Here is a 23,252-nt window from a genome sequence, read left to right as displayed (position 1 = left end):
GAGGAGGCTCACTGCCAGCTCTCCCACATCAGTGCTGACCCCGTGTCCTACACAATTATGGTGTGACGATAGCACACACACACTCGCACACACACAGACACACACACACACACTGGGGTCACAAGGATGGTCAGAAAAACCTTAGGTTGCTCCAACTTTGCAATGTCCTTTGTTCAAAGACGACATCCTGCTAACCCTATGTACAGCTATGTATTACCAACTGGATGAGACATTCAAACCTCAGGGAGCCCTCGATCACAGCATGTCAGTCATTTTTTTTTTTTTTATTTGATAAATGACAAATTTGTACCACTGAAGTGCATCATCAACCAAAGCACGTCCTACATCATCAGAGGCCATGTGTTGTAGAGGGCCTGATCTTGAAATCTAGTTTGAAGAGCTTTATCTTTTAACAAATACATCCAGCACGTACGAGGGCTGGTTGCACCGGGCTTAATGGGGACCATAGGGTGCACTGCACATGGGAGAAGGGTGATGAAAGGTCAGAAGATTTTTTTCCATGGTGACCCATAACCACGTGAAAGTGAAATAAATACTCTTTTGTTTATGTCGAAAACATAGATGTGTTTTGAGATGACATAATGTCCACGGGAAGTATAAAGACACTGCACACAACTCATCAGTTCATGAATTTGTGCGATATTATTTATTCTAAAAAAAGCAAAATTAAAAAAATGAATAAATAAATCACAGATTCAATTTGAAACAAATCTAATGATAGCTTTATTTGTCACTATGGTGTGTTTCAGTGTAAAATCACTTCTAAAATCACAATCAATTTTTCAGTTTGTACATGAAGACCATCAGTCTCAAAATTTGCAAAAATCTAAAATGAAAATAAATAGTTCCACGTTCAATCTAATACCGACCACTACTAGTCGTTTCATTTAGATACAGCATGAAATGAGAAAAATAATCCCCACTTCAGGGATCTCTGTTTGATTAGCCATGTCTGAGCTCGAACGGGACCGATCCTCTGTCCCTCTGTCACTGGTAGCATCCTTGAGAGTCTGGAAGAGGCCGAGCGATGTTGTGGAACGCCCACTGCAAGATGCCATCGATGGAGCCCTGCTGAGAAACACGCCGCAGGAGGAGGACAAAAAAATATAGTAGCATCAGAGTCCAGGTGACATCATCTGGCAGATGTGCAGGATGTCAGTGACAACAGTGATATCACGTAGCAACAATCTTTACCAGATTACAGCAGTTATCATATCATATCAGGTTATATTTGCAGTTGGGGGGGAACATTTTGTCAGGTTTTTAGGTCGCTCTGTCAGCACAGCCACAGTTCCTCTGCGTGAAATAAAGGATGAGGTAAAGATGAAGCCCTGATCAGTCTGATCCTCAGGATCACATGTCCACAGGGAGAGCAAAGCCCTTTAACAACTAAATTTGTAACATTAGTGAATGAGAAAACACTCTATACAGTCTAGAGTACATTTTTTCCTTCTCTCTTCTTCTTCTTTATTTTTTTTCTTGATTTTTTAGTTACTTTTTCTGGCCTTCATTGTTTCTGTTCAGAGCATGTCCATCATGTTCATCGTTCCTTGCATTATTAGCAGAGGTCTCACTAATAACTTTAAGCTTCCTACCCCTCCTGCACAAGCTTTTATTTTGCTCTAAATCCATCTACATCCAAATACAGGATATGTAAAAAAAATTTGTATTTATCAATCATCAATAATAAATTATACTTATGTGAAAAACTACAAAAATAATTATTCACTTGACAGAAGAAGACAACAACACAAACAACACTCCTGATCACTTATTGTTCGGTCATCAAGGCCATCTTGTGTCCGACATGCTTCTGGTCATATTCATATCATGTCTGCGGTATCGACGTGTAACTGAGCCTCACTCACGTCTCCCAGGATGGAGTCCAGCTCATCTTTATGGAGGACGGGCTCGGGGACGGAGGAGCTCTGATCGTGACCCAGTGTGTTTTGAAGCACTGGGGCGAGCTGGACACACAGCAGAGATTACTATTAGCATAATGACGCATGATAATGTATATATTATCTGTACATACACAGGCCTTCTTTCCTACGGTTGCAGACACACCTGTAAGCCTCGGGATTCAGCCTCCTTCTCCGCAGAGCCGCCCCAGGGCCTGGAGCAGGACAGGCAGACGGATCGGCCTCTAGCAAACACAGGGATGCTGTGAGTGAGTCAGACTGTTCTCTGCGGTGTGTAACGTTACTGTCAATCAATACGTGACTTCCAGCACACAAGGGGATTACAGAGGAAGCGGTTCAGACCATTTCAGACAGAAAACCAAACCCTTTGGAAGGGACATGGGCTCCCTTACCAGCATCCACAGACTTTCTTTTTTAGATCATGTGGCTTAACAGAAGTGAGGTAATATTATTTTGAAAGGAAATCTAATAGTCATCAGTCAAACTCACAAATAAACATGGATTTACATTGGTTTCATTTCACATTTGTATCTCTTTTTTTTGTTGCATTTTTTAAAATCATCGATCCTCATGTACAGTGCACATTAAACTGTACACCCTGCTGCAGATCTCCATCTACAACCCATTAGTCACCATTAGCTGCATGATTATCACCGTAAGCACACACCCTTAATGCACATCGCTGATCAATACAAACACAAACAGGAATCCACAGGAAGTTCTCTGCCAGTAGGAACACACTGATGCGCATCACTTTGAGGCTGAGATTAGGATCAAATTAGCAGAAAGAATACATGTTGTTATCATTATGGGTGTACAGGAGTAGGAGTGAGGGCTGGATGTCTCACCTGGAGAAGTGGCAGTGTGCGTGGAAACGCCCCAAACACTGAAGACAGTGAGTCAGGTCTCCTCCCGCGAGGTGACAAACACCACACACCTCCCTCACACTGACCAGCTCTCCACCCGAGCACTGCGTCAAACATTTTTTACAGATTTTAGCAAACAGGACAGTTTTGCGACACAAAATTAAGAAAAAGCAAAAATGTGCAAAGGGCTGTCGGCTGTCGGAGAGATAAGAAAAACAGCCTTGAGTCTGTACCTGGTTTCTGCCACTGGTCCCATTTATAGAAGGTGTGGCGCCCGTGAGAGACGAGGATGACAGCGAGGAGAAGAAAGAGACGTCTGTGATGGAGTCACTGGTGTTTGTTTGCTGAGACTGGGCAATGAGGGGCTGGAATATAAAAAATATAAATATATATATCATGCCAGAGAATAAGCTTTTCCAGATCAGTTAAAAGTTGCATAAATGTAGAAGAAAGAAATTACAAGAGATGTATTACATATTATTTCAGGAAACAGATCGCTGACAGTTATTTTCATCACTCTAATACTGCAACAATCAACAAAAGGCATCTTAAATTGAAAATATTCAGTGATGGCTTCTTCATTCAACAACAGAAATGAAACACAAATATATACATGTACATATTCAGCATGATCAGTATCATATTGTATCATTCATATACTTACTTGTAAAGGTAGTTGGGCCGACTCGGTTTTCACTCTGTTGCCACTGCACCACTCACACTGCCAGGGACCACTGAGGGTTATAAATGTGACACTGAAACTTTCTTTAAACAAGGTGTCCCTGAACACACACACACACACACACACACACGCCTACAGTCATGGATGCAGGAACTAGGTGCATCCCCATAAACAAGGCTATAACATATGCCGAATTTACAAGTAAGACCAAATTGTGAAAAAAATCTCAGAAACAGCGCTTTGCATCTTTATAAAGTTTCTCCAAACTCACCAACTCACGAAAATCAGAAATTTTTTAAGGGAGTCTGGTGGATTTCTCTCTATCTCATCATCTCCTTGCTGTTGATGACTGTACTTGATGTGACCTATAATATTGTGTTAAATTTTGCAATTCTGCAGGAAACATGAATGTCCCGCAAGTCATTGTCAGTGTATAAAACGAGCCCTCAGCGCCCCCCAGCTGCCCACAGTATATACTGACGAAATGACACCAGCAGACAGACGGATGGATACCTTGGTATGGATGTGAGTGGAGGGTCCAGGCAGGTCAGGTGAAAAGCTCGAGGACAGCCGTCACAACAGATCAGCTCCCCTCCGTCCTTACACACCGCACACTCATCATCATTATAATGAACCTCAACATGTAGATAATGTAGGACACGTAAGACAAACAGCAAACACACACACACACGTTCAAAATCAGGTGGCTGTGAGTGAGTGGATGGTCTACCATGTCTGTGGTTGTCTCCCCCCTGTGGTGAAACGTCTTCGTGGCAGCGTTGGACTTGGACGCTTCATTTGTCTCCTCTGACTGACGACAGGAGTAAAACTCCCCGCCGACTTTTATGCACTTTCTGGCACTTCCTGTTGACACGACAAAGACTTTTTTTTTTTAATGGCCTTGATGATACAGGACAGTTTTATCAATGTTTGTGACCAGTTAAAAACACAGATGCTCACCTAGTGACTTATCATCTGAGCCAAACACCTGCTTGATAAGGAGCTTCTCTCTGGCCTCATCGCTGACAGGCTGCTTAGCCGAGGAAGAGGAGGACGAGGTGGAGGAAGACAGAGTGACTGGAATCTGCACTGAGGAGGACACCGGCTGAACACCTGAACAAAAGTTAAATGTGTTTGTAGTATTCAGGCACCTTCTGTCTATATTTCAAAACATGTCTGATTGAAAGTTACTGTTTCCAGATGTGAGCGGTGGGGCTGGAGCTTCACTCTTCACTCTGTAGAGCTTCACTTTGCCACCTGGAGAAAACATCGGAACATATTTTTTTTTATTCACTATCAATCATTACTTCTGCTTTTGTTTTTCACAGATTGCCACATTTTCTTAATCGTCTGTGCTGCCGGTTTAAATTTCATTCGCTCTGGAAACTTGGCAGGGCAAAAAGGTCTGAAGAACAGGCTGTAGCGGCCACTGTGATGAACTGAGAAGAGATGTGTCATGAGAAATAAAACCTGGTCCGTCGCTTGTCTTGGCATGATACTGCGGCTGCTGATCGCGTGAGTTTGTCACTCTGTCGTCGTGGCTCCTCTTCTTGCTGTGAGGTGATTTATGGCCTCCAGAGGATCTCTTCTCACCTCGGGAACCTGCAGCAACCCGTCCTGTCAACAAAAAGACAGAAATGATGAATAAATACAAGCTCATAATCCAAAAAAAATGTCTTAAATGTCTTTTCATGTCTGTGATAGTCAGAACTCTGTCCTGAAAGTACAAGGACAGGGAGGATGGATCAGGCTGTGGTGGAAAATTAGTTTCTACTTCCTACAAATTATTCAGCTGTTTGGATAGTGTAACATATCTAAATAACAGGAAATGTACTTTGAAATTAAATCTTATTCTCCTCTTGAGCTCTACACACGCTTATGTATTAAGCTTAAGATGCTCAATTCCTAGATTTCCTATTTAACTTCCTCTGTTTCAGACATAACTATATGACCTTCAGTAGAGCGCATACACCCCCTTTTAATCCAATCAGGCCTGATCACTGTTGGTACCATTCTGAATTCCCATTATCACAGTTGCAAATTTGTGGTAGTTGCCAGTTTCTATCCCTATTTGTTACCATGCAGCTGCTGAAGAAACACTACCCTCCATGAAAACATAGTTAAATCCACTAGATCTGGATTTTTTATTAAGAACTGCATCAAACTGTACCAGCCACCTTAATATGCCTTAATTTTTCATCAAGATACATGCTTTATTCCCTGAGACATTACCTTAAAACGTCAGAAAACATCCTGTCTTGCAATGTTAAAGAAAGTGAGAAAAACATCCTAGATTTTTGGATTTATACACGTCTGTATCGAAAGTTAATTGGGTCTATTCTGGGCCAAGGACCCTGTTTAGTTGGAATTGGAATCGTCAAACAGAGAAATATGGAGGTGAACGAGACATACTCGAGTGCAGTTTAGTGAGCAGCGCCTGCAGTTTGGGGTAGCTGTCCAGGTTGTAGTCTTTGGACAAGTTGCTCCAGAAAGCCTGGATGGTGGTTCTGCTCTGCTCCAACAGCCAGGACAGGAGAGAGTACATGGCCTTGTGGATCCCTTCTCTGCCCTCCCTTTCCAAAGTGTCCTATGAAAATAAAATGAAAAAATCACAAGATAAATTAATTCTGTACCGATAATCTAAGAAGGCATTCCAGGATCAGATGGCGATGGCGAACACTGCCTTCAAATGGGACAAATCTTTATAAAAATCCATCTGACTTCGTAGACAAAACAAGATCCAATCTATTAATGCAAATGCTTGTAATTAAAATAGTTTAAAAGGCAAACAAACTAAAAATTGACCCGCTTACCTTCAGCAGCTGGTCACTGATGATGTTTTTGTCTGCCAGACCGTAGACGAGAGGGAAAGGGTCGCCTACAGCCATGGCGATGTCGGTCCGCAGCTCCCTCAGCAGAGAGCGAAGGTTCGTGTCCCTAAAAGCTTCCACAATGGACATGATGTGCTTCGGGCGTGAATGAGATTCAAAGTGACCCAGAACCTGGGAGCACCTGAGATCATACCAGTGGTGTTTTGGGATGGAAGAGGTGTGTCCATCTCAATGAAGGAAATACAGCTCAGGTGCATGGTTCATGCTGACTGACATGTAGGTGTCTTGAATCACGTGTGTTTTAAATAATCTTTCAGGTTTTCTTCCATATCTTCCAAAGTTTCTTATTTGATAAATAAATATCACTGTTGCATATGTTCTGTGAGTTTCACAAACTCCACAATGAAGGTTTCACCCCGTTAAGCGAGGCCATCCTTGACCTCTTGTCTCTGCAGAGTTCACCCGTCCACCAGCAGCACTAACTGTCTCCGTCCGCCTGTTGACCCCTCAGGGGGATCGAATGACATGCTGTCCATCCAGGGGAATACCTGTCCTCTCACATCAGGGAGGGCTGAGTGCAAGCGACCCGACACGTCACAGTGACAGTTTCCTTCTTAAAAGGTTCTTTCCACTTCAACTTCCCCTTAACTATCAGGTTCTCAGACACGGACTCCACAGGGAGTTCAGGAATTGTGCAATAGGCAGGCAGAAATGAACACTGTAAACAATTCATTGATTAATTGAATGGCTTGTTGATTGTGCCTTTTATCACTCTGGAGATACAATATATTTCAGTCACAGAGAGAGGCTAACGTTGCTAACAATTAGCATTAGCTATCAGTAACAGGATGGTGTCTGGGTTATCCCTCATTTTACTGATGTTAGCTAAGATGCAGGCTATTCAATTGCAACATTAAGAAAATTAAAGCCTATGTTAGATATATTTTACATTAAACTCTCCAGTTGTAATATGAGAAACCCTATTTTCACATAGTAAAGCATGACAATAGACTAAAAACATGCCATTTATTACTGTTACTAGCAACTATTTTACATTTTCTTTTAATTACTTCTTTGAAATGTGACTCATCATGTGATTGAAGACATAAATACCTTATAATATCACCAAAAACGTGCCATCCTCTATGTCACTTTGTTCATTGTAAAAGAAACGTGAACGCACGACTTTTACAATTGTTTTGATTGAAAAACCATAAATATAATCCAACGTAAAGTACTAGACCATTTTGCTACCAGGTAAATGTGGATGGTTAGGAGAGTGAAGCCCTTTAATCTGTAATTTATTAATCATTAAACATTATTACATTATTCATACTGGTGAACAAGGACCACTTCTACAGAGGGACGTTCACAACATACATATTACATTATTATATACAGTGCAGTGCATTACAGTGGATCGTTATATGTGTATTACCGGGATGGAGGGAGGGGGGAGACAGGAGAGGAGAGAGGTTAAAGAGGAAAGACGGGACAGGAAAGCGGAGGAAGTGGTTGGAGGGAGGGGGAGGAGTTGTGATAGTAAGTCGTCTTTTTATTACTTCTTTTTTTCTTCTTTTTTTTTTTTAACCACAGTACATTTTGTTCTATAAAAGTTAAACCCATAGAGAGATAGAGTGCCACGTTTTCACAGCTACTGTTAGGTGAACCTACTGGAAGTTGACTCGTTGTGGGAATATCAAATGAGTTACATTTTGTCATGAGATGCTATAGAGAGATGCTATAAAACATTCTAAGATAGTCAACCTCCTTCCAGAGTGCGGAGACCCTGGAGGGCAGGCCAAAGGTCAAAGGTCAAAGGTCAAAGATCAGATCAGCGTGCATGCGTGCTGCAGACATTCAGACGTGGTTGGCCATCTTGGAAAAAATGGCCGACCCCTCCACTATTTCTCCTTCTTTGTTTAGGCATCATTTTTGGTGCTTTCCCTTTTTATATATAAAAAATACAAAACATAACAGCGAAAAGAATTCCGTTGGTTGTCCCGTTTTTTCCCCCTTTATCGTTTTTTCCAAAACTGTTTTTTGTTCGTTTTCATTTCAACATTTGTTTTTGTTGTGTTTTTCTTTTCTTCCCGTTTCTCCTCCAGTCACTTACATATTGACAAAGTATACAATATTTTACAACTGAACAAGACTGAAAGATAACATTTGATTTGTCCAATCAGATACAAGGCCCGCATCCTATATCCAATTAGAGAAGTCAACTGGAAGCTAACCAGTAGTAAGCAACACAACAAGCCTATGGTGTGAAGGGAGCTGTCCGACTTCAGCTCTGCATTAACATGAGCACCCGCCCTCGGGGACAGTAGGTTCTGCCGGTTTGTCCAGCTTGATGTCGATCACTGGGAATTGTCCGGTTAAGGAAAAGTCAGGTGAACAGAGATAAGAGTGCTTGAACTTGTAGCCACTCAAGGTAATGTAGCAATACTACAGTACAGAACACACAAGTAAAAGTCATCTGAATATTCATTTTCGTACAAAGTATAAACGTATTACCATCAATATATGCTCAAATAAAAAACTAAAGTACAGTGCTCATTATGAAGGATGACCCATGTCAGAATAATGAATGATCATATGGTATTATTATTGTTGCAGTATGTGATCATCACTTTAATGTTGTAGCTGGTAAAGGTGGAGCTTATTTTAACAACTATATATCATTTAACTGCTGGATAACTAGAAAATAAAGTTATCAAATTTAGTTGGGTACATACAAGTACATAATTTACCTTAGTAGTAGCAGATGTTGATGTTGCAATGCTTATTACTATTATGTATTTGTGCATACAGTGCACCATTGAGGGGGTACCAGTGGGGAATAGCTCACCTCACAGTTTGTGTATTTTGTCTCTAAAACACAGATAATTTTGTTGCAAATATGTATAAGCTCCTTAAAAGAGTTTTTCAAGCAGTATCAGCAGCCTTTAGCCTCAAGCACAGATGATTAGCGAGCTACAAAGCTCTGGTAAGCTCACTTCTCTCTAAATCAGCACCTTCAGATTTATTTATTTATTTATTTATTTTGTCACCCCAACCAATTCCCAAAGTTGACTTAAAATTGATGGAATTTCCTTATAATAATCTGACATACAAGACAAAGAAGTCCATAGCCTCTGAGACAAACACATAAAATAAAGAATAGCATTTATGTTTTTTCCTCTAACTGAAGCCGAACAGCAGTTTTGATCATCAGATAATCCTAAAATAAATCCCCACACTACATTCCCGTTCTACATCATTTTAAAATCATACACAAAACTATTTTATAGCCACAGCTCAGCTTAATGTTTTGATCTGAAGCAACAATAATGCTCCAGTTTTGTATTAACACTGTTCACCTATTCTGTTTGTTCCCATGTAATCATATAACTGTGACCTGTAAATAATAAATACGTTGTCAATAATTAAAATAAAACTTTCTGCACAGTGTTATTTATTTACAACACAACGATGTTACCCCTTTATTCCCTACTGTCCTTGTACATATTTGTCCAGAATAACTACCCAGTGCGTGTTTTAATGATGCAATATGAACTAAATATTTACACCTATGTGATTTTCAGACTGTAATCTGAAGCCAAGTGCTGTCTGTGTATCTATTTCTACAGATGAGGAGCAGCATTGCGAGGTTTCATGTGTTAATTGTGAGAATCTCTCCTTTCAGTCGTTCGCTTTCTTTTATGTAACATCCATCACGCCTGCAGTGCATGTCACCTCGCAGACAGCCACTACGTGGTGCTACACCTGTGCATCCACACAGTCTTCCTAGTTCTGTGCATTTCCTCCCTATTAAGCAGAAAAGGTTTAATGGCTAATGCCTCAGCAGACAGTAGGTTGGGCGGTCTGTTTGTACCAGCGCCAACAACCACTAAGAGATTAAAAATAAGCTGCCTCTTTCTTGGCTCTTTTTGCCGTCGACACAGTGAGTCACAGCGGCTGCAAAGGATACTGCCTTCAGGATTTGCATCGTCCAAGCTTTCCATTCCGGGTAGGGCCGCTGCCACCCGACGAAACAGCTAGGAGGAGAGGAGTGGAAGGAGGGGGGAGGGGGTGGGGAGAAGATGCGCAGAGAGGAGAAAAGGAAGGGAAGCAGTTATTTATTCGAGTAAAAGCAGCAAAGCCACACTGTAAAAACATTCCATTACAAGTAACAAGTCCTGCATTCATTGTGCATGTACTACGTAGGCAAAAGTATCTGCAAATAGAAAAATGAATCATATTCTATATCCATATCATCTTTTTTTCTATGTAAAATCATACAACTAGTAATTGCAGCTGTTGGATAAAAGTATTAAGAAAATTTATAAAAGAACCTCATAATTGTAGTGACATACAAATATAAGTACCTCCATCGCGTACTTGTAAATTAGTTTATGATGTCAAGTTTGCACCCTCATCTAACACACCCCTCGACGTATCTACACTTATTTACTGTATTCATCCCCGCTGGTGACTCGACACCTTGGAGGGACGCGGCAGTGGCAGAAATGCTGAGAGCAACTGAAGCCCAAAATGCTGCGAAATATGGTGAAACTGCAGGGATCACCTGTTTGACATTGCAGCCCGTCTTGGCACTGGTCTCGATGAACATGACGTTCAGCTCTTTGGCTCTCTGCTCTCCTTCCTCGATCATGATTTGCCTGCAGGAGGAAAAAAAAAAAAAACGGGGGGCCAGACTTCAGCATCGCGCCGCCGCCGGCTAATTTATTCAACGGCGACAGGTCGATGCTTTCGGGTTAAGAAAACATTGACTGCGGCTGAACGCAAACGTGCTCACCTCTTCTCCTCCAGATCTGTTTTGTTGCCGACCAGCATGATGATGACATCACTTCCTCTCTCTGTCCTGACATCATCAATCCATTTGCAGGTCTGCTGGAATGAATTCACATCTGTGGAGGGAAGGCTCTCATTTTACCATTCAATCCAGTCTTTTGTTATGTCAAAACAGCACAGTTGGCAGGTTTTCCGCTCACTTGTAATGTCATAGACGACCACAGCTACTGTAGAGTCTCTTATGTAGCTGGGGATGAGGCTCCTGAAACGCTCCTGTCCAGCAGTGTCCCACAGCTGCAGCCTTACCTGCATTGACACAAACACACAAAACACACACACCTCCAGCAGCAGTCTCAGCATCAACCATCACACTACATGCAGACTATACAGATGTAAGGGCTTTGTAAGTATGCACCCAACGGGATAAGCCAGTATCAGAGCATGTGTAGGCTGACAGAGCATAATATCCTGACAAAGACGTAGTATTAACACTAGCTAAAGTAGATGATCCACGGGAAAGGCTTTGACTTCTTATGGCTGGAAAAAGCCAAAGCGCCAAAGCTACCAGAAATAACCTTAGGGTAATCGTGTTAGTCTGTGAAGAGAGCAGTAATTAAGCAAATCAAATCAAGGATTAGTGAAAAAACAGTGGAAATTGGGGACATTTTCTAACGTGGATCTTGACATGGCTAAAATGAAAGGGCGAGTACATGAATTTGTCTTAACGTGTGAGTTGTTTCAAAAAGGAGAATCTAAAGGTTTTTCCTACTGTTCGGTCTTCCAGGTACATCGTCTTTGATAGGAAGTCTATTCCAATAGTCGCCTGTGGAGAGGAGAGAACAAAAGAGAGGGGGGGAAAAAATCGTCAGACTTTAAAGGCTAAATGTCTCCCTGCACCATCTGTTGTTGCTGGCTGACTGACCATCGTTTACATGACGCAAAATACAAAAAGCTATTCAGAGGAAAAAAAAAAAGAGAGAGCCGATAAGTACAGAAATTGAATCAGACTGAAAAACTAATTTCATTTGTTCTGCCCTCAGGGCGCAATCATTCAGACCTGTTATGTACCTGACTTCTATAATGGACAGAATCATTTGTATTTCCTTGTTGAGAATACTGCTCCGCTAACATTTACATCTGATGACTGACAGCATTCAAATAACAAAATCATTTATGCAAACTTATGTTACATGGAACCTGATTGTAATTAGTATATCAAGCAGGCGATTCGCTGTAATATTATTCAGTTGTTAATCAGTCACTATTGTGCCATACAGGTTAAATATATACATGAGACCTACAGTGTGATTAGTCCCATTGTTCCAATTGTTCTGAGGAGAATGACTGGTAGAGAATTAGTTTGTAAAATATAACTGAACCAAACAAAAGTGGTATTAGAGCTGACAACATGTCTTAACAGTTATTAACCATAGGCAGACATTTTATCAAGCATTACAATGTGTTAAAGTTTCTATATTTTCTGATCTTTTTGTCTCTGGGTCTCACCTGATATGTGTTGTCGAAACTGTCATACATGAATCTAGTGATGAGAGATGTTTTCCCCACTGGAAGAACAGAGAACAGAGAGCAGAGGTGGGTTAGATCAGATCGTAGACAATCATATGAACACAACACATGAAAAACAAGATTCCCTGAGTAGAGTCAACACAATGAAAACGGTCGTCCATCACTTTCCTCAACGACAATGTCGCAATCGGACTCAACCACTGTAATCATCACTATCAAACCAACAACTAGGCAAGAATTTCAACGTTAGACTGTGACATGAAGAGTCGAAACTAATAAGAGCCTTCACAGCCGTCCTTTTCCCAATAGGAAAGAAAATAACCCTGAAATCTTCTGACATATTCTCAAAGTTTTGCTTCTCTAAAGGTAATGTCTCTAATGGTGACACGTGATAATTTCCTTTTGTGCTTTTTCCATTTTCGCACATTTCTTGTTCTGAAAAGAAAGTTTATGAGACAGATTCAAACGTTGTAGGATCTGACTGAAGCTAACATCAGTATCTGACACAGATTTAGTAAATCGAATGAACTTATTGCTGAAACGCCGCATTTTTTTACACTGATGAAAATGTCAGTGACCTAAAACTACATTTTGACGCACACAAGAATGACATTTCATTGTCTAAGGGCTGAAAAATTGCATTATTTTCATACTCATGTCCGTCAATCACTTTACTGACGGGTGGATTAACCGAATGAGTCCATGAAATGTCCAAAAACTGAGAGAATGCGTGCTGCAATTTGTCGAAGTCCGAGTTCATGACTTCGAATGCCTTGTTTTATTTGATCAGCTGTGATGAAAATCCTAAAGGAATCATGTTTACAGGGATACAGAAGAGAGAAAAGAGGTAAATCCTCCAGCTTCATCCCCAGAACAGGTGACAGTTCTGCTCAATATAACGATTTGAAACACTGATAGAGTTTTACATCTATGTATGTGTATGTGTTTTATGCTTTTTTGCATATATTTTCTTGATAATTTATGTGTTTTGTTTATAGATTCTTGTTGAGTTTTGTGTTACTGCATAAATGCAGATGTTGCCTTTGGTTACAAATGGTGTGGTATGTGCCATCGACCCATGCTTTACACATTACTCGTCCCCTATAAATACTGACTTTAATAAAAATACAATCGTAAGACGGCCGTGGTTTGATTTCCTGTCGAAGCGACTGATCAATCAGCGGGCTACCTGCTTCGGTTCGACTCTCTGTCTCACTGTGACGACGAACGCCGTTAAACACGAGCGGAGAAGTTGTGTCCTGAAAAATGCACAAGGCCGTCGTTAAGCAGACAGAGACACAAAACACATTAGATATTTATCAGCGCACATAAGCTCGCTGGTGACATCTTGGAGGGATGAAGGTGAGCCTTCTTTGTTATTTACATCCCACCCAGCACCATCTTTAGCTCCATTTATTATTATTTTTCAAATCAGATCCACACATGAGCGAGGACAGGACTTCTCCAGCGAGGCCCTCCGGGGCTCTCATGCAGACAGCAGCGCCTCTGAAGCCAGCGATGGGCAGTGGCCACGCCAGGCCTCGATTCAGCACCGTGGACAGCAACATTGCAGTACAGGCCACACAGACACACACACACACACACACACACACACACTGAAGCATCACAATGCAACACAAACACCGGCCAGGCTGCTGTCACATTAAGGGGCCTGATTCTGTTGCATTGTGCTGCTGTATTTTTATGACATATAGGCTTCATCTGCTGCCACTCTGGGTTGTCTGATGTCTGAACACGTATTCAGGCTGAAACCATTATCGATCAGCCAACCTCCCGAATCATCTGTGCAACAATCACATCAAATCACACACACACACACTCTCACACACACAGTCGTTCCCCTCCACCATGAACAGAAAGATGGATTATTGAATAAAAAGGAATAACGTCGTGGCGCTGTCAGGTCTGTTTTTTTTCCCCCCCTTATTCGATTATTCATGGGACCGAACCCGGAGACTGCGAGGGTTTTAGAGATGCTACAGACATCGCCAAGCCTAGGGTGTGTCCCGAACTGACACATGGGGGACTGTTTATTATCTCCTCCAACAGAAGGGGGGTTGAAAAAAAAAACACGAGTGATGGAGGGAATATGAAACACGCACTGTCACATCGCTTCATAAAAAAAAGGTGTGTTCGTTGTTAGAGAGATGTGGGTGAAATGAAGCTGAAAACAGGCTGAGCAGTATTTTTGTCGGTCACTGCAGCATATCAAAACATCCCAGCTCACATCGCCCTGCTGGGATGACGATTTCAAAAAAACACACACACACACAAGCCATTGAAGCAATCTTCGAGGATTATTCACAACAATTACGTTATTTTTCACGTATCATTAAAAAAGGTGAGACTACACGAGTCATTTACGTGCATGCGGGCTTTTTTTTTTTTTTTTTTCCTCCTCCTTCCTTCCATCGGTTAATCAGATTTTCCTCAGTCACACATTGGGCGTCAAATCCGACCCAGAGCCAGCCCAGACAGCACATCCTCTCCATTTCAACTGAAACTTTCCACGCAAAAAAAAAATTTAATAAAATAAAACCCCGACGCGGATTACATACATGGCCTTCAAGCATATACGCATATCAGGGGAAGGGTAGCCCAAACCTCCCTCCCCTCCCTCCCTCCTCCACCACCCGAGAAGAACTGACTCACCGCTCTGCTCTCCCAAAAACACGAGTTTAAATTTCCTCAGGGGGTTCCCCAAATCTCCTCCGGCGGACATGGTGGCAGATAACGAGCTACAAACTTGGATTTGCTCTTATATGTTTCTTATCGCTCGGCGTCTCCTCCGTCGTGGGTGCGCAGGGGGGATCCTCCTCTCCTCACAGAATGATGGGAATGCAGCTCAGCATCCTCCTGTCAATTTCGGCGAGCCGGTGCGCATGCGCGACCTCACCTATTTGAATCATCACCTTTGGGCTGGACCTGAGACAGAAGTCGGGTCGCTCGCGTCCTGTGCACGTGCGTTACATGAAGGTACATTCAAGATTGGTCAGTTACAGTGAGAGCAGACTAACAGTAACTTAGTACATTTACTCAAAAGCTGAACAGTTAAAGTCAACAGGAGCTGAGGCCTACTTCAGTAACTCACTTGTAGTTAATGTTACCTTCTACTTCACTCCATTACTAAGATAAACATACAGTTCACTCCACTACATGATTTGGGAGGCAGTGAGTGAGTTTACAGATTTCAAATGATCCTGTAAAATATGATGTCTTACTGCCCAACACTATATAAAGTATTTAAAATGACAAAAAAAGATTAGTCGTTTTTAATCAATTATTTTATTGCAAATCCCAAATTATAATGTAGAAATATAAGTCTCGAAAAGACACAATTCTGCTCGAGTACTTGCACTTCTGATACTGTTCTTATACTTCTTATTCAACTAAATAAAATAAATCCCAACTTTTATGCCTTTAGCATTTAGTATCAAACTTATGGAAACGTCTGGATCCTTCACTTCCCATAATGCATCTTTCATTAGATTTTAAACTCCAAGCATCCAGTTTGCAATGCAGGGAAACACATGACTACGTAAGGGATGTCCGGTCTAAGAGTTCCCGGCCTCCTCCAGAGCCACCGACACACTGGGTTTTTACACGTTTAGTACCTAATATGATTAGAAATGTTTGTTTGTTTCCAAAAATAGAAGTTTGTTTCCAACTTTTGATTTTCAAAGAGAACATATATGGGATTCTTGGGATGCATGTTCGAAGCTGTTGTGTGTCACCTACTGGGATTAATTGGGTATGTTAGCTTAAGTTTGCAATAATGATGCATCAATAATGCTTCAGAACAGAATTTAGTCAACTCCTGTCAGTCAGCCAAAGTAAACACACACCAACATAACCATGATTTTGTGTAAAAATGTCAAAAACCTTAATATTAATGTTCAAAATCAAACAGCTCTGCCTCCTTCTCTTTCCAGAAAGCAAAGCTTCGGTCGATGTATTTACAAATGTCTTCGTTGTTGAAACAGGAGATGTGTGTGTCACTGCCACACTCATCTGGAGTTGCAGTTTGAACTATAACTTTGGGCACGAGTCTGGAGTCTGACAACAATGACGATGGTGATGGTGACGGACAGCGGCACGGTCTTGAGTCCCCAAAGAAGCGAACTTTGATGTCCTCGAAGCCGTCGCTCCACTGTCGGCTGCCGGCCCGGATCTCCTGGAGAACAGCCTTGTGGAAGTCCCTCACCACCTCCCAGGGGAATCCGCCGACATGGTCGAAGACTTCGAAGCAGAGCAGGTGCCTCATCTTCCTCTCCTCAGGCGACAGCTCCTGCTCTAAGATGTTAAAGTATCCCAACATGAAGAGGTCGAGGGTCAAGCTATCGTGGCTCACTGCGACACCGTCAACGTCTGGCAGGAATTGTTCCGGGGAGTAGGCTTCTCGAGGAGGTGGGTTTTGTGAAGAGTTAGAGAAGGATAAAGAGGGCTTTTGCACATCCTTGAGCTCTAGTTTATTCCTCCAGGAGTTTAGCATCTTGTCCACAGCACCTCGTTGTTGGCAGAATTGAAACATGGAGGTGATCCTCTGTGGGGGCAGCGCTCCTGTCACTCTCCCTGACACTGCTTCCTGTCCCTGTCTCTGCCTCGCCGCTCTCACTGAAATAGCATATGCAGATTTCTTCCAGTGGCTCAGGAAAAGCACCACTATTCGCTCTTTTCTTAAGCTGGTAGTCTCCATCACAGGTATACGTGCTTTTGGAGGATCACAGTTGTTCGAACCACAGCTGAGGCTTGCGTTGGCGTTCTGATTGTTCACTGCCGAGACTCCAAACATTCCTGGGTCTCCTCTCACAACCCCACCGAAGGGGTAGATCGCACCAATCTGACCTTCAAAGTTGGATCTGAGGTTTCTGACAGATACGCCCGACTGTTGGATCTCTCTCTCCACCCTCTCCCTCCGCGCTCTGCTGTAGCTGTTGGTCTCTAGACGATGGCTAAAGGCGGACGCCATCCCTATAAGGGGAATCCTATATCCACTAGAGGTCTCACCATGTGCTGGCACCATCTCTTGCTCGAATTCCTGGCTTAAATCAGTTCCTAAACTATCCCTGACCCCATGCAAACCCTTCATCCCCTCCATCACACCTTCCACTATCTTCCTCTCACCCCCGTCCTCTGTGGTTTGGGTCAGATTAGCCACCAGCAGTGACATGCTCTTAACGATCTCCGAGACACGACTGCACCACACTGGCAAAGTGAACTGAATTTTCCCTTCTGTGTCCATCTGCTGTAGGACCTCCTTGTTCAGCGAGATGTTGACAATTGGATCTGGTAAAATCGACCTCAGCTCCTCGGTCAGCCTGGTCAGCTCCAGCTCATAGGCCTGGCAGCGCTTCTGCAGTGAAACAGTCTCAATCTGCTGCTGCAGGTACACCAGGTCATCATCTGTTAGGAGCTCGCCAAAGGGCCCCAGGACTGCGTTGTGGGTTTGCGAGTACTTCCAGCCATCCACTGGTGTGCAGCCATTATCCATGCCCTGTTAGAGGGACAAAGAGATGTTACAAAACAATCCTGAGAGATTATTTTGTGAAACATTTTGGCAAATAAGCCAAGAGATGGATGAGGAGGCACATTGTTGCACAGTGTTGTGTACTTTTTCTTGACCAGCCAAGAAATAGCACCCTACAAAACCACAACGTGACATTTTGACACTTGGCTTTTGTATAAATCAAACAAACATGATGAAAGTGGTTAATTAGAGATCTTGTTGTTTTGCATGGACAGGCCTATCTTCTCAGGCGAAAAAAATGCTTTGACTGGTTTGCATTTCTGTGAACCAGTCCCAGTTGTCTTGGTTGGTTTCAGGGTAAAAAGGTGAGAGCTGTTAGCTTGTTTAGGTTCATACCATTAGTATTGCTCATGTCAGGGTAACTTGCCCTTTTCAGCGTGTAGGTTGCTCGGAAGTTGCTGTTGTTGTTTCCAGGGATTTTGAAAACAGGAACAGGCAGATAGTGGAAGGAGGAGAATGCTAGGCTAAGCTAACCGGCTTCTAACTGGAGTTTCATATTGAACAGACAATCATGACAGTGGCATCGGTTTTCATACCTAACTCTTGGCAAGAAGCAACAAAAAATATACACTACATATACCTTGAAAATGCATTAAAAAATACTTGTATACCACCCTACAGGCTCATGCGTCGCACATCCAGTCAAGAAGAATACAACAGAACAGATGAGTACCTGTCTCCTCTGTTCCTCCTCATCCTGCAGCCTGACCTGCAGCTGCCGCACCATCACCTGTCGTTTCCACTCAGCTATGGGGCAGCCGGCTTCATCGTGAGTGGGCACCAGGGAGTCGATGTCAGCGAGGATCACATCGACGATGGGCACCTCCTCCAACAGCTCCTCACTGTCGAGCTTCTGTCAGCATTCAACAGTGCACAACAAAGTGTCACTGCTAAACTTTTTCCTCTTTTTGCAACCAGTGGAGTCGACCCCTGCCCGTCATTAGAAAGACTGCATTTTTTTAAAGCACTTCTGCACCAGCTTCACTATCAAAACCCATTATTTGAAACGTTTACATCAGTGTTTCCAGCACTGCAATTACAAAATGAGCAGAGGTCTTAAATACAACCAGAACTATGATGGTCCAGTAGGTCTGTCTCTGCTTTGGATCTCTCAACATACTAAGTGGTCTCTGTGTACAAACCCATCAAGTGCATATCTGAGAAGCTTCAGCTGGGCATTCATTTTAAAAAATGGTCTGAAGTAGACAAACTACATCTTACTTTTTAAACAGGGTTCATTTTTATCTCTACGGACAGCCGGCTCACCGTTTGTCCCGTGAAGACTGCAGTGAATCCGGCGTGCCTCAGGGACTTCATAGACTTCATGTGGGACATGAGGGTGAGGTCCCTCTCTGGGGGCTTCAGATGGTGGAACGATGTCACAACTGTAACAAAGGCAAAAGGTCCAACATTCAGTTTTAAAATCTGTCAGTGTTAAAATACGTTACTGTTAACGTGGTCTGCCTTTAATATAGATAATCAGAAAAAAAGCAAGTGGCTCCCATTATGTATTTAATCACATAATATATGAATAAATCCACAGTGACAAAATAACATAGCTGATTCATAAATAACGTGTTCATAATGAAATGCAAATATGTGCTCTCTCTCTCTCTCTCTCTCTGTTGATCACCTGACGAGGCCACCTGGACATGCTGGATGGAGCCCGCGGAGGGTTTCTTTGAAATGGCAGCAGGGGTCAGAGAGGAAGAGGTCACAGGAAGTGGAGAAGGGTGGCGAGGCAGGGGGAGCACCTCCTTCACTGGCTGCTGGGGACACACACACACACAGACACGCAGCAGGGGTGAGCCACGCTTAAAGGGACAGGTCCACATTTTTCCTCCTGAAGAGCTTTTATTCCCATGCTGATGTTTTGTGATTTTCTAACCCTTACACGTCACACATTGGTCTTGCGTAGTTGATTAATTGCGGGAAATGCACAGGTGTAGCTGTTATTATCAATCATGGCTCCTTTTCAGTAATTAGTGATGTTATTAATGACACCTGTGCTGTGCGTGACGGGTTAAAGTTTCCTACTGTTATATCAGTCCCTGCACTAATGAGTGGTCACCTTGCTGTTCTCCATGTTGGCTCTGCTCATTCACAGTCGGCGGTTTCAAACCAGCAGGAGCTCCTCTTTCTAGCAAAAAAACAAGATGAAGAATGACGGCAATATGCAGGAACAGCAACCAGGTGACATGAGCAAAAGAGAAAAACAGGAAGACCTGTCCGGGAGAGAAACGTGACACAGAGCATCACAAGGTTTAAACGGCCCCAAAGTAATCTTCTAAGAGACCGAGACCCCCTTGATGACACACACACACACACACACACCCACACACATAAACACACACACACGCGTGCTCAATGTGAAGAACACAGGCCGCGGCTTGTAGTACTTGGATCAAAAACAAGACGTGGTGAAACAGGACCCCCGTCAGTGAAAGTAGCGTAGCCCACACAGAGTGCAGGAGAAAGCGTGTTGGGAGTTTGGAGAGACATGATATCCTGCTTCAGGTAATCTACTGATTCACAAGCAACAATAGTCTCAATACTACACGAGCAGTTACGATGTTTCTTCTAGTTAGATGCCTCGCAAGAAGTTGTGCGCCTCGTTAGTGGCTTTGAAAATGTTTTATACAGCATACTCACATTACCTCAGGTTTATAAGATGTTTGATATTGTTATACTCTATACTTTAAATTGAGCTTGTTAATCAGTCCAGTTTTATTCCACCTATTACTGGCTAAGGTTATCAGTAGACCTGCAATTAAAACATTGCATTGTTGCCTTGTGTTGTTTGCCTGCTACTCATTGCTGTTGCTGTCACTCTTAGCGAGGACCCCCTTGAACAAGACGTTTTATCTTTATTCAATTTACTACTTAAAGAAAGGGGCAACTTGCAATGCCATCCATCCAAAACACAAATTAGATAATTATTTGTGTTCAAGAAAAGTTTCACCTCACATTCAAAATCCTATTGTCACATACCAATATTTCACTCGTGTTCCCCTTGAGTTTAAGGTGTCAGCATTTTCTATTCAATCTCACATCACTAGATGTTGCAGCTTATGAATTTCTTTCATACGTAATAACCTAAATGCTTTAAGCATGCATGCAGTACTTACAGTATGGTCCAGAAACTGTGGAATTAAAGACAATCTGAAAGTGGACTGATTTTAGAAAAAGAAAAGCTGGAAAAATACAGTAATTATGGAAAAAGTAATAATAGTTATGTAGAAAGTCCAGAGACCTGTATCCTCTCGGACAGCCACTGCACAGTAAGACCAAGGAGCAGCGCCGCCTGGACCCAAACCTCAGATGGGGGCCCTTCTTAGTGTGCATAATTAAAGAGGTGGGATAGGGTGACCTGCACCTGGAAGTATAGGACAATAGCTCAGTGAATGTATGTAGGAGACAACATACTGTTCCACGGTGAGGCGGGAGTGTGTGCTCATGTTTGGACACCTCCTCAGGAGCTCAGGTGGTGTGTGTGTCACACTTATGACACAAGATGACAGGAACACTATATCCGCGGCTGCTTGACCGCAGCTTTGTGTAGCACGAGTTATTGACCTCTTGGGGTGCAGAGATTTGGCTTTGGAGCAACATGTAGGTTTGTAATCTAATTACTTCAGCCGATTCTGCCACCAGCTGCAGGCTTCAGCTGAACGTCCTGTTGCTATAGCAACCCTTACTGGCACAGTTCCATAGCAGCTAAGCTAATGCTGTTATAGCCACCTTTTTTTTTTTGGCCAAGCAAACATTGACATACATCTTTCATCTGCTCAGTAAATGCCCTTTTTGTTAGACTATCTTTTAGAACCCATTTTAATATACCTTTTCTTTCTGTGGTTGTTTATTTGTTATCATTTTACTTACCTAGCTAGCCTTGCTATCTCTGGCTAAAATGTGTTGCTAACACTCTAATCTATGCTAACTGTTTACTCTTGGGCTAACAGCAACCAGGGCTAATACATACAGTATGTGTATGATTATAGATTAAGCGTGCTGTTGGCTATTTCTTACATGGACAGAATGTTCATAAGTGACAGCTGATGCTTTTCTTTTTTTCTTCAAACATTTCCTTTCCTGGCACAAGAGACCATCCAGGTAATTTGACAGATAGCTAGTTTACACTAGGAAGTTTACGCTTTTGTGAATTCCCTTGCCAAGCCAATGGTGCTTATTTTTATTTATTTTTTTTACAAAATCATTGGTTAAACTATTTTTTTAATGGTGTTTTATTCGTATTTATATCTTTTTCACTATCATTACATTGGTTGCAATAGTCCACTGACTCACTTCTTTAACTATTGCCTCCATTATATGAACTTTGAAGTTCTGTTGACTCTGCTGGCATGAAGTTTGGACTTCACCCTTTCCATCTTTACTACAGTAGAAAGTATTTTAACTAGCTACAGCTCTTTTAGATAAATCTTTATTATATACTGAGTTGTGATCTTTAGCAATAGGTGTTCTTGATGATGATTGATAGTGATTGAGAAAAGATTGAGCTGTATGCTTTGCCGTTGCTAAAACATGGTAATAAACCTTCAGCTGTAACTTAAGTATCAGTTGTGGACACTGATTTTATGTCTCTTTGATGGAAGTAAAAAATTTGGTGATAAGTGTCCAAAATATCTTAAAATCCAAGTAACACCTTGTAGGTTTAGGGACCTAACCCTTTATAATGGCCAGCCGGTCCAGGACCTCCTGAACAGGGGTAAACTCAGGATCTAAAAGGTACAGACATTGTGACATTAGGATGACAGCGAGACAGAAGTATAGATAGAGAAGCGCAGCACATGGTTAAATATTCAACATTCATGCCATAGAAAAGACCTTCACTTATCTAACCAAACTCACTGTTCATCAATAGTCCACTGTAACCTCAGTGCCCGATGGGAGGCAGCTGCCCCTCACTCAGTCCAGGGCCTTTGTGTCTAGCCCAGTATTTCTGCCTCTGTTATTAGGGGATTAGTCAGACTGGCCTTGTTGCAGCTGAGCACATGGTGAGTACATAATCAATAATGGAAGGCTGCACAAACGCAGAAG

The 23,252-nt window shown here is 42.3% G+C and overlaps 3 protein-coding genes across 7 annotated transcripts; all 3 read right to left on the bottom strand.

Moving 5' to 3' along the window:
• Window positions 1-770: 770 nt before the first annotated feature.
• On the bottom strand, window positions 771-6,529 carry aire (autoimmune regulator). Of its 2 annotated transcripts, XM_037084429.1 has the most exons (13): window positions 6,305-6,529; window positions 5,904-6,078; window positions 4,962-5,108; window positions 4,683-4,748; window positions 4,452-4,604; window positions 4,222-4,355; window positions 4,005-4,126; window positions 3,474-3,543; window positions 3,043-3,174; window positions 2,792-2,913; window positions 2,089-2,167; window positions 1,890-1,988; window positions 771-1,092 (listed from the first exon to the last, which is right to left on the bottom strand). In XM_037084429.1, the coding sequence occupies exons 1-13, from the start codon at window positions 6,449-6,451 to the stop codon at window positions 1,009-1,011; spliced, it is 1,530 nt and encodes a 509-aa protein (XP_036940324.1). In that variant the 5' UTR covers window positions 6,452-6,529; the 3' UTR covers window positions 771-1,008. The 2 variants fall into 2 exon arrangements, with proteins under 2 accessions (XP_036940324.1, XP_036940323.1); XM_037084428.1 differs by lacking the exons at window positions 5,904-6,078; window positions 6,305-6,529 and having other exon boundaries at window positions 771-1,089; window positions 4,962-5,166.
• A 1,051-nt stretch (window positions 6,530-7,580) lies between these two features.
• Window positions 7,581-15,538, bottom strand: rab6bb (RAB6B, member RAS oncogene family b). Its single transcript, XM_037082856.1, has 8 exons — window positions 15,320-15,538; window positions 12,626-12,684; window positions 11,889-11,942; window positions 11,320-11,425; window positions 11,124-11,235; window positions 10,893-10,986; window positions 10,296-10,362; window positions 7,581-8,685 (listed from the first exon to the last, which is right to left on the bottom strand). Exons 1-8 carry the CDS (start codon window positions 15,387-15,389, stop codon window positions 8,621-8,623), a joined length of 627 nt encoding a protein of 208 aa, XP_036938751.1. The 5' UTR covers window positions 15,390-15,538; the 3' UTR covers window positions 7,581-8,620.
• Window positions 15,539-15,933: 395 nt separating this feature from the next.
• espnlb (espin like b) lies at window positions 15,934-22,632 on the bottom strand. 4 transcript variants are annotated; one of them, XM_037082852.1, is made up of 6 exons: window positions 21,448-22,632; window positions 20,266-20,334; window positions 19,828-19,960; window positions 19,461-19,579; window positions 18,868-19,047; window positions 15,934-18,161 (listed from the first exon to the last, which is right to left on the bottom strand). In XM_037082852.1, exons 2-6 carry the CDS (start codon window positions 20,293-20,295, stop codon window positions 16,557-16,559), a joined length of 2,067 nt encoding a protein of 688 aa, XP_036938747.1. In that variant the 5' UTR covers window positions 20,296-20,334; window positions 21,448-22,632; the 3' UTR covers window positions 15,934-16,556. The 4 variants fall into 4 exon arrangements, with proteins under 4 accessions (XP_036938747.1, XP_036938748.1, XP_036938745.1 ...); XM_037082853.1 differs by having other exon boundaries at window positions 21,621-22,632; XM_037082850.1 differs by having other exon boundaries at window positions 19,828-20,334.
• Between the last annotated feature and the right edge of the window lie 620 nt (window positions 22,633-23,252).

The sequence above is a fragment of the Acanthopagrus latus genome, chromosome 21, assembly GCF_904848185.1.
Source record: "Acanthopagrus latus isolate v.2019 chromosome 21, fAcaLat1.1, whole genome shotgun sequence".
Taxonomy (NCBI): Eukaryota; Metazoa; Chordata; class Actinopteri; order Spariformes; family Sparidae; genus Acanthopagrus; species Acanthopagrus latus.
The sequence above is the reverse complement of the archived record's forward strand: the minus strand, read 5'-3'. Positions and strand labels throughout refer to the sequence as shown.

Coding starts and splice junctions, on each gene's coding strand:
- aire (XM_037084429.1), bottom strand. CDS start 6,451: ATGTCCATTGTGGAAGCTTTTAGGGACACGAACCTTCGCTCTCTGCTG. Junction 4,605..4,682: donor ACCGCTCACATCTGGAAACA/GTAACTTTCAAT, acceptor ACTTTTGTTCAG/GTGTTCAGCCGGTGTCCTCC. Junction 1,989..2,088: donor CTGAATCCCGAGGCTTACAG/GTGTGTCTGCAA, acceptor CTGTGTGTCCAG/CTCGCCCCAGTGCTTCAAAA.
- rab6bb (XM_037082856.1), bottom strand. CDS start 15,389: ATGTCCGCCGGAGGAGATTTGGGGAACCCCCTGAGGAAATTTAAACTC. Junction 12,685..15,319: donor GTTTTTGGGAGAGCAGAGCG/GTGAGTCAGTTC, acceptor CTGTTCTTCCAG/TGGGGAAAACATCTCTCATC. Junction 10,987..11,123: donor ACAGATCTGGAGGAGAAGAG/GTGAGCACGTTT, acceptor TTCCTCCTGCAG/GCAAATCATGATCGAGGAAG.
- espnlb (XM_037082850.1), bottom strand. CDS start 20,029: ATGTGGACCTGTCCCTTTAAGCGTGGCTCACCCCTGCTGCGTGTCTGT. Junction 19,048..19,460: donor CAGTCTTCACGGGACAAACG/GTGAGCCGGCTG, acceptor GAATGCTGACAG/AAGCTCGACAGTGAGGAGCT. Junction 18,162..18,867: donor AGGAGGAACAGAGGAGACAG/GTACTCATCTGT, acceptor TCCCTCTAACAG/GGCATGGATAATGGCTGCAC.